At 30.9% G+C, this 11,391-nt stretch overlaps 1 protein-coding gene across 1 annotated transcript in view; it reads left to right on the top strand.

Annotated features, from left to right (window-relative positions):
- Positions 1–897: 897 nt before the first annotated feature.
- Positions 898–11,391, top strand: part of LOC143230207 (periodic tryptophan protein 2 homolog) — a 32,079-nt gene continuing 21,585 nt past the window's right edge. Inside the window, exon 1 of the mRNA XM_076463341.1 lies at positions 898–1,072. Within this exon, the coding sequence (XP_076319456.1) occupies positions 1,055–1,072 (18 nt within the window). The 5' untranslated portion in view covers positions 898–1,054. The remainder of the gene's footprint in view (positions 1,073–11,391) is intronic.

Raw genomic sequence — 11,391 nt, 5'->3', positions numbered from 1 at the left:
AAATTGAAAATAGAGGAAGAAGTTGTATAGAATTAATAAAACAATCAGTTAGTATTTTAAATGTGTTGAAAATTTTCATTAAAACGGTTTACTCTGTGCATTAAATTTTTCGCTACTTTTTGACTTTAGCAGCACAGAACTTAAAAGTGTAAGTTCTCTCATTTGCTTTCGGGTTGTGCTGTATACCTGAATTCTACGGTTCATGGTTTGCATTCCATGTATAAATATTATAAGGGTGATGATCAAGTCCAATTATTTGATTAGAGTAATCCAAGAGTTAATGGTAGGTGCCGTTGGTAAATTTGTGAACCCACAATGATAAAATCTAGAGCTAGATTTCCTGCTGTGGACAGAACACTGACAACCTTTTGTGGAGCTCTGCATTTTAAAAAAATAGAGACAAAATATTTTAGTTTAAAAGATTAAAAGTAAGAATAGCTAACCCTTGTGTAGCTGTTTGAGAATATCTGAAACAAACAAATTAATCAAGCTCCTCCTCCTCTCTCTCTATATATATATATAGAGAGAGATTGCGAGATTCAATGTAAGATTCAATCATGTGATACTTAAAAAAATCAATATAACTTGAACTTTTCAGCATCGGAAAATATAATGTCAGTTTTATAATAGGATAGTATTAGAGGAATATTCTTTACGGAGTTTTGTTTTATGCGTTGTAAGTAATTTACTTTGTTTTAGCTTTTTGAGATGTTTTCTGTAAAGAATAAGTGAAATGATTTTTCTAAAAAAATATCATGATAATAATATTTTTGGTGGCTAAGAAATTTAATTTCACACCCCATTCAGGTAATACCATAATTAATATATATATAAGCATTTTATATGACATTTTATATAAATTGATTGATTGTCCCCAAAATCGTAATTCCATCTGGCATAGGTGTCGCGATGAGGGCGCCATGTGGTTTTATTGCTAACCATCTTATGTGATCTAAAATATTGTTTATTTAGTTTTAAATTAATTTGTTGTGAATTTGAATTCAGTTTTTAAATCTTCTATTACCAGTGTGAATTTTGATAGGCATAAGGAATTATGAAGCTCTCGTTTAAGGTTTGTATTTTATACATGATGTAAAGTTTCAACCTAAACATGTTTTCGTTGTTTATTTTAGTTTTACATTGAATTTCAAATAGTTGCTTTTGTGCAGCCTCGTGGTAGTTTACGTGATCGATATAAATATAAAATAAATTGTGCACTAGTGAAAAGTTCAAGGTTAGACTTAAAAGAGTTTATGATTTGTCAATTAACATACACTGCTCTTTAAAAAAAGTTTCGTTTGTGGACCTTCTTATTTATGTCCTCAATAAATAATGGAACGTTATTGGTTTTTTTTTTGTATTGCTTACATCATGTTATGGAACTATTTTACAAATTTCTTAAGAAGCAAAACCGAGGTGATATTTCATACTTAGAATATCATTTCATGAAATAAAATAATTAAAGGTAAGTTTTATGGTATGCTACTGCAGGAAAAAAAAATAAAAGAGAAGTGATGGATTTTTAAGTTCTGTGAACACTTATTGAAATTTTGTGATTTGGTCTTCACATCTGGTGTCATTATAGATGATGTGTATGTAAATGAATGTGCGATATACTTCAGTGTCAGAAACTTGCATATAACAATATTATATTTACTTAACATGACATATTTAAATTCAATAGCTATGGTATTTTTTAACAATTGTAACAGAAGTTATTTATATTATTATACTATGACACAAGGATCAACGAAATATAGTTCTGAAAGGGTTGTAATAGGAGTAAATATTAAACTGTAAACTTTGTTAAATATGTAATTGCTGAAACTATGAGAGACTGTAACAAATAATCTGACACAAATTTTCATAAAGTTAAATATCAGGATTTGCTAGGATGTGAGATACTAGTACAAAAATTCCACTGTTAAGTATGAATCTTCAATTAATAACAAAATAGAAATCTTAGTTTCTGAACCCAGAATATGACATAGAACTTCTTGTGCATTTACACAAATCCAGGAGAAGTGTACACAACATGTTAAAGATAGTGGATACAAGTCAATGATAAACGATAGAATTTGTGATTGTTACACTAACAGAAATGAGCCACATGAAAATCTTCCACTGTTGTTTTGGTGTCATGAGTACCATGTTTATTTTTGTTGTTCAAAGACAAGAGTTTGTATGTGCAGCATTTCTCAGATAAGGCTTCTTTAACCTGAAATTTAAGAACATGGACTTTAATAGCAGTAAAGCAAGATTTTTTTTCCCTAGTGAGTCTATGCTATCCAAAAAATAAACAAATTTGTTAAATGAATTTGCAAAAAATATTTCATCATGCTTTCAAAAATTTTTTCCTATCACTGGTGTAAAATCTGTATTTATAGAATTGGAGTTTGTTTTGGTTATTATTGGGCTTTAGCTCTCTTTTTGATATAGTCTGTTCATCTCTGGCTATTGCTAAGATATTTTTTAATGGGTGACAACTTCACACTTATTAAGGGCATATTCAAGTTCATTAAGTCAACTTGTGGGTCTCAAATTTGTATTTTCCTTCACTCAAGTTAATAATAATCTTGGTTTACAGCAGAGATAACTAAATTTTTAAGCTAATGTTGAATAATGTAGGAATGTGACTTTTACTTATAAATAATAATAGTAATAAAATTGCCAGTCACATATTGACTCTTTTGTAAAGAGATGTAACATTAATGAACTTCCAATATTCTGGAATTTGCCCACTATTAAACAACTTACAAACATAATAGTAAGTGATTAACATATCAGTTAGCTTCCTTTAACAAAAGGAGCCTTATCATTTTTTAAACTTCTCAAATATTTTCTTAACAAGCTACAAGTTAATTAATTAAAAATGTAACATCTTGTTAAATTTCATTTGCATCTCGCAGTAGTTTAGGATAAAGAATTTTGCTTAATGTTTTTATTAGTAAAAATGGAACTAAACATAAAATGTTAATAACCAGTCATACGAGCCATCCTTTATTATCCCTCAAAAGTTCTACTCTCATTCTCACATTTTTTGCTCATAATGTATTTAAAGGAATTCTTGCTGTTAATCTTTACAGGAAAACCTTTATTTTTATTTTACCATCTTTAGATCTTAAAATTTAATCAACTCTCCTTATCCTCTATAATTCTCTAAATCACCTTCAATCATAAAGATCAATTTAAATATATGCTTTTCTTTAATTTATATCTTTCATACCCTTGGTGGAACAAAGTGTTTTTATTTTGTTTTTTCACTTTTGACCACTTTTTTTAAATAAGGATCATTATCTTGAATATTTAAGAAATCCATTTGAAATTTTTTCCAGGTTCAGTGAGTATCTTCAATTAATTTCTTTGTCCAATTCACAACAGATAATTACTGCTGCATCCTTTAAAAAATTAATTTTTTAAAAAAATTCTTATAAGTAATAACTTTTTATCTCTAAATGCAGTAAATCATCAGGTCTTTTTTATCTCTAAATGCAGTAAATCATCAGGTCTTTTTTATCTCTAAATGCAGTAAATCATCAGGTCTTTTTTGTCTCTAAATGCAGTAAATCATCAGGTCTTTTTTGTCTCTAAATGCAGTAAATCATCAGGTCTTTTTTGTCTTTAAATGCAGTAAATCAGCAAGTCTTTTTTATCTCTAAATGCAGTAAATCAACAGGTCTTTTTTATCTCTAAATGCAGTAAATCATCAGGTCTTTTTTGTCTTTAAATGCAGTAAATCAGCAAGTCTTTTTTATCTCTAAATGCAGTAAATCATCAGGTCTTTTTTATCTCTAAATGCAGTAAATCATCAGGTCTTTTTTATCTCTAAATGCAGTGAATCATCAGGTCTTTTTTATCTCTAAATGCAGTAAATCATCAGGTCTTTTTTATCTCTAAATGCAGTAAATCATCAGATAATTTTTATCTCTAAATGCAGTAAACCATCAGATCTTTATCTCTAAATGCAGTAAACCATCAGATCTTTTTATCTCCTAAATGCAGTAAATCATCAGATCTTTTTTATCTCTAAATGCAGTAAACCATCAGATCATTTTTATCTCTAAATGCAGTAAATCATCAGATCTTTTTTATCTCTAAATGCAGTAAACCATCAGATCATTTTTATCTCTAAATGCAGTAAACCATCAGATCATTTTTATCTCTAAATGCAGTAAACCATCAGATCTTTATCTCTAAATGCAGTAAATCATCAGATCTTTTTTATCTTTTAAATGCAGTAAATCATCAGATCATTTTTATCTCTAAATGCAGTAAATCATCAGGTCTTTTTTATCTCTAAATGCAGTAAATCATTAGGTCTTTTTTATCTCTAAATGCAGTAAATCATCAGATCTTTATCTCTAAATGCAGTAAATTATCAGATCTTTATCTCTAAATGCAGTAAATCATCAGATCTTTTTTATCTCCTAAATGCAGTAAATCATCAGATCTTTTTTATCTCCTAAATGCAGTAAATCATCAGATCTTTTTTATCTCTAAATGCAGTAAATCATCAGGTCTTTTTTATCTCTAAATGCAGTAAATTATCAGATCTTTTTTTCTCTAAATGCAGTAAATCATCAGATCTTTTTTATCTCTAAATGCAGTAAACCATCAGATCATTTTTATCTCTAAATGCAGTAAACCATCAGATCATTTTTATCTCTAAATGCAGTAAACCATCAGATCTTTTTTATCTCCTAAATGCAGTAAATCATCAGATCTTTTTATCTCCTAAATGCAGTAAATCATCAGATCTTTTTTATCTCCTAAATGCAGTAAATCATCAGATCTTTTTTATCTCTAAATGCAGTAAATCATCAGATCTTTTTTATCTCTAAATGCAGTAAATCATCAGGTCTTTTTTATCTCTAAATGCAGTAAATAATCAGGTCTTTTTTATCTCTAAATGCAGTAAATCATCAGATCATTTTTATCTCTAAATGCACTAACCATCAGATCTTTTTTATCTCCTAAATGCAGTAAATCATCAGATCTTTTTATCTCCTAAATGCAGTAAATCATCAGATCTTTTTTATCTCCTAAATGCAGTAAATCATCAGATCTTTTTTATCTCTAAATGCAGTAAATCATCAGGTCTTTTTTTATCTCTAAATGCAGTAAATAATCAGGTCTTTTTTATCTCTAAATGCAGTATATCATCAGGTCTTTTTTATCTCTAAATGCAGTAAATCATCAGGTCTTTTTTATCTAAATGCAGTAAATCATCAGGTCTTTTTTATCTAAATGCAGTAAATCATCAGGTCTTTATCTCTAAATGCAGTAAATCATCAGATCTTTTTTATCTCTAAATGCAGTAAACCATCAGATCATTTTTATCTCTAAATGCAGTAAACCATCAGATCATTTTTATCTCTAAATGCAGTAAACCATCAGATCATTTTTATCTCTAAATGCAGTAAACCATCAGATCATTTTTATCTCTAAATGCAGTAAACCATCAGATCTTTTTTTATCTCTAAATGCAGTAAACCATCAGATCATTTTTATCTCTAAATGCAGTAAACCATCAGATCATTTTTATCTCTAAATGCAGTAAACCATCAGATCTTTTTTATCTCTAAATGCAGTAAACCATCAGATCATTTTTATCTCTAAATGCAGTAAACCATCAGATCTTTTTTATCTCTAAATGCAGTAAACCATCAGATCTTTTTTATCTCTTAATGCAGTAAACCATCAGATCTTTTTTATCTCTTAATGCAGTAAACCATCAAATCTTTTTTATCTCTTAATGCAGTAAACCATCAAATCTTTTTTATCTCTTAATGCAGTAAACCATCAAATCTTTTTTATCTCTTAATGCAGTAAACCATCAAATCTTTTTTATCTCTTAATGCAGTAAACCATCAAATCTTTTTTATCTCTTAATGCAGTAAACCATCAAATCTTTTTTATCTCTTAATGCAGCAAACCATCAAATCTTTTTTATCTCCTAAATGCAGTAAACCATCAGATCTTTTTTATCTCCTAAATGCAGTAAATCATCAGATCTTTTTTATCTCTAAATGCAGTAAATCATCAGATCTAATAGTGTAATAATAATACTAATATAATTTGCTCTTGGTTGTTTCTTAATTTCCACCTTCTCAATCGTTTCTATATTAGAAGTTAACAATAAAACTAAAATAGCATTATTATTCCTCGTAGATTCCATACTAATTGGTAAAAAAATCCATCTTCAAGTGTTTTCAGAAACCTATCTTTCTCATGGTTTAATCCTAGCATTTCCCGGCCTACATGGCTGAAATTAAAATCACACATAATAGTAAGCTCATTAACAGCTGAAATCTTAATTTCACTCATGAAGTTTATCTCAGAAAATTCTAACTAAATCCATTTTTCATTTATACTCATTAACAGAAACCCAGATTCAAATCAGCTTTGATATCATCAACTTGACATAAGTCACATTTTACATATAAAGCTACTGTTTATTTTCTTAGTACTTTATCATGCAATCTATAATTTTGTATTTCAAAGAAATTTCTGTTATCAAAATTTCCAACACTTAAGTAAGTTTAAGGTATTCCAATTTAATCAAAATCCTTTGTTTGAGCCAGTACTCTAAAATCATCTTTCTTATTTCTAATACATTTAGCATCAAACATTCATAATTTAGATACAGTGCTTTACCTCTCCTCAAAGAAATAACTGTTCTCATTCATTTCTATATGTAAAGAAATATCTTCATGCATGCCACAACCCTTCTGTCTTCTCTCCATTAGAAATCATTCATTTCAAGTTGTGTCACACAAATTATCATGTGACAACCCCCCACAAATGACAGTGTCACACACACACACACACACACACACAATTATTACATGTGACTCCCTCTTTTCAATTCTATCAGACTATCACTTCTCATATGGAAGTGCTTGTGCTTAGATACTTAAAATTTTGCTTTAGTGTGCTTAATTTTTGTAATAGTTAATACTTCTGAAGTGATCATGAAAAATAATTACTCAAATAGTTACACATCTCAAGTGGTCTTTATAAATAATTATTGATTATAAATAGTTACACATCTCAAGTGGTCTTTATAAATAGTTACACATCTCAAGTGGTTTTTATAAATAATTATTGATTATAAATAGTTACACATCTCAAGTGGTTTTTATAAATAGTCACACATCTCAAGTGGTCTTTATAAATAGTTACACATCTCAAGTGGTCTTTATAAATAGTTACACATCTCAAGTGGTTTTTATAAATAATTATTGATTATAAATAGTTACACATCTCAAGTGGTCTTTATAAATAGTCACACATCTCAAGTGGTTTTTATAAATAATTATTGATTATAAATAGTTACACATCTCAAGTGGTCTTTATAAATAGTTACACATCTCAAGTGGTTTTTATAAATAATTATTGATTATAAATAGTTACACATCTCAAGTGGTCTTTATAAATAGTTACACATCTCAAGTGGTTTTTATAAATAATTATTGATTATAAATAGTTACACATCTCAAGTGGTCTTTATAAATAGTCACACATCTCAAGTGGTTTTTATAAATAATTATTGATTATAAATAGTTACACATCTCAAGTGGTTTTTATAAATAGTCACACATCTCAAGTGGTCTTTATAAATAGTTACACATCTCAAGTGGTCTTTATAAATAGTTACACATCTCAAGTGGTTTTTATAAATAATTATTGATTATAAATAGTTACACATCTCAAGTGGTCTTTATAAATAGTTATACATCTCAAGTGGTTTTTATAAATAATTATTGATTATAAATAGTTACACATCTCAAGTGGTCTTTATAAATAGTCATACATCTCAAGTGGTTTTTATAAATAGTTATACACCTCAAGTGGTTTTTATAAATAATTATTGATCATAAATAGTTACACATCTCAAGTGGTTTTTATAAATAGTCATACATCTCAAGTGGTTTTTATAAATAATTATTGATCATAAATAGTCATACATCTCAAGTGGTCTTTATAAATAGTCATACATCTCAAGTGGTCTTTATAAATAGTCATACATCTCAAGTGGTTTTTATAAATAATTATTGATTATAAATAGTTATACATCTCAAGTGGTTTTTATAAATAATTATTGATTATAAATAGTTACACATCTCAAGTGGTTTTTATAAATAGTTATACATCTCAAGTGGTCTTTATAAATAATTATTTAACTATAACTATAAATAGTTATGTTTCTGAAGTGGTCTTTTTTATAAATAATTATTTTTTCTTTCTCATAAGTTTGTAATTCATCAAACAGTTTGATTTATTATTCACCTTGAATTCTAAGGGTAATGTTACTACTTCAGGTGTCTCACTTCCTACAAGTACTTTTTCATTGACAGCAGATGGGGGTGACCTGTCGTTGAATATATCTGTGATTATTGGCTGAGAAATTGGTCATTACATGGGTCAACCAACTTCTTCTGAACTTGCTCCACTTCCGTAAGAACAAGATGAACCTGTTCAGTCTGATGAAGATTTTCATAGCCATTTTTCACCACCAATGTCTTTTTATGCCCCACCTGCAGAATCAGCTGGGCATAATATGGTATTTTTAAACATTATTTTTCAAGCATTTAATGTTTTATCCATTTACCTCTTTTCCTACGGTTCAAATATTCCTTTCATAGTTGTTCTCCATGTTTAGTCTTCTCACCTTTCTCAGATACTAGGGTTCCTGTTGAGCAGTTTGCTTCCTAATTAGTTGAGGGTGCCAGTATGCCTCACTCCCTGCAAGTTGTAGATCAGTTTGCTTTGGCATACTATCAGCTGACTATCCATTTCTAAACTCTCCAAAGTTGGGGTCTATTTTGTTAGTTTGGTGTTCACTCCCCAATTTTCTGGTGCATTTAACCCATGCCCAGTTTTCACACCTTCATTTTGCCCTTACTTCACTTTTACAATATTTACCTACCATACATCTTCTTTCCAAGGCTATGCATCAGAAATAATGAGGATTTTTCAAGGGACAGTCTATCCCTAATGACCTCCACATTGGTCATTCTTGGCTCATGCCTTACACGTGGTTTCTCTATGGTTGGGATCATTTGAGTCATGATGTGGCTTTGCCCAAGGTTCACTTGCCACTCACTTATATCAGGAAATTATGTACAGTTGCACTTCTTTGGCAATGTGTATTTCACCATGTTCCCGACACTTTGGAATTGCCTGTGGAATTCCTTCATCAACACCCAATTCTTTCTTCTTTGGTAGCCCATTTGTTGCAGTTGGAACTACAACAAGCCCCTATTTTTGTTTCTTGTCCTCGTCTTTCTTAGCCCTTACTTATTCCTTATCTTATAATTGTTTTTGACTTAGGTAGGCACAATGCCAACAGTACCAATGGATTCCAGTCTGGTGGAAGCTTGATTGTTCAAATTTGTTTCTCTCTGGCAATCTTTCATTACAGATCAGAGGATTATTTGGGTTTTCTCTGATGGGCTTGTCCTATAATTACTTTCTGTCTCAGCAGGACATTGAACCTGTCAATCATCGTTCCCCTGTTTTTATTTCAGGCTGTTTGTTGTCCCTGTGAAAAGTGGAGACTGGCAGCAGTCATTGATTTGTCGCTTCTCAGTCAGTTTCTTAATTTTCTTTGTTATATCATGGAATCTGGTGGGATTTTTCTCTAGGTTTATAGATGACCAATATTGACATCACAACTGCTTATTTACATATCTTGTTAGCTTGACAACGTATCAGTTTTGTGCACTATTCTTCAAGCTTGCTTCTGCCCCATATTTTGTATGTCAGGGGCTTCAAGTTTTTGCTCATCATATCCATACTTTTGGGATACATCTTCATTATTATGTGGATGACTGGCTGCTATTAGCTCATTCTGAACAACAGTGTGCCCATCCTACTCTTCAGCTGCTGTGGGAGGCTGCTCAAGTGGTCTGGTCAATCAAATTGGAAAAGTTTTCTTTTAATTTACCCAGTATCTTATTCAATTGGATGTTGTTTTTTTAAACACCTATCTCAGTTTGACCCAACCTTTGATGGATCATTCAATTCATTATGTTTGTACTGCTCCTTCTGTTATAGCTCACAAGGTTCTATCATTTTTGGGGATGTGGTCTTCCAGGAGTACACTTATGAGATCCCTTCATTGCCAGTGAAATCTTGCACAGGTTCTTATTATCTTTCTTCTTACCATAATTACAATCTACACTGGTAGTTGGACAGGACCCACTAGTTAGTGGGTGTCCCAGTTCTTTGTCTGGATTTAGATATTTCCACAAACTCTTCCCTCCAGGGACATGTGTCTATCAACAGAAGGCTTCAGAGTGTTGGTATGTGGCTTGAGAATTTTTATTATATCAACACTTTGGAGCCTCTAGCTGTATGTCAGACCTTTCATCATTTCTTCCATCTGGTCAGACATCATCTGGTAGTTATTCATTCCAACAGTTTCACAGTTATTGCTTATCTCAATCACAAAGGTGGCACTCTATCTTGTTCTGTATGTTTTCATGCATTTTGCACTCACATACAAGATATCCATATCACTCTATGTCATGTTTTGGATGCTCTCAATCTTATCATGGATAGTCTTTCCTGTCCAGACAAAAATCTATCCAACAGAGTAGTCTCACAATCTTATTTTCTGTTGGCTCTGCCATCAGTGGGGTACTTTTCACATCAATGCCTTTGCCACATCCCTCAGCCATGAACTACCTCTATTTTGGTCTGTAGTCCTTCATCCTCTTGCCCTGTTTTTTCATGCTTTCTGTCAGGATTGGACCAGTAAATACCTACATGTTTATCCTTTTTCACCAAGTGATCTCAATCACCCACACTATTCCTAACTGGCTCAACTTATCCAGCTACAACTCTGCTTCCTCTTCCTTTTTTTTCCCTTCATTATTCAATCATCAGTGTTTCATCCTGCTCTTCCTATCTTTGGTTTTTCTTGTTCTTGGTGAGTTAGGGTTTGTCTTGATGTGTAGCTTCAATTCTTACCTGCTAGGTTTTCTGCTGATCAGACCGCTGCTCCCTGTATTGCAGAGTTTGTTACTTGGCTTTTCATTTAGAGATCCTCTGTCTCCTCAATTTGTGATTATCAGGCAGTTTGATACAACATCTTTTGTTTTTTCCAAATGCCTTAGGTTATTTACTTCTCATGCACTCTCCCTGTTGATATTTTCCCTGAAATTGTCATCCTTTATGGCAGACTGGGATGTTAATGTGGTCCTCCATTGCCTCACTTGTCTCACTTCAAAACTGCTTTCCATGTGTTCCTTGTTTCAACATTCCTTTAAGACTTATTTCCTTCTATTAGCCTGTAGATATCAGTGGCCTGATTTATGTACCATCAATTTTTCATGTACTCTTTATCATTCTACATATTTTCTCCTTTATCTGGATCATTCT

The sequence above is a fragment of the Tachypleus tridentatus genome, chromosome 10, assembly GCF_004210375.1.
Source record: "Tachypleus tridentatus isolate NWPU-2018 chromosome 10, ASM421037v1, whole genome shotgun sequence".
NCBI classification, from domain to species: Eukaryota; Metazoa; Arthropoda; class Merostomata; order Xiphosura; family Limulidae; genus Tachypleus; species Tachypleus tridentatus.
Note: the sequence above shows the minus strand (reverse complement) of the source record. Positions and strands in the feature narration are given on the sequence as shown.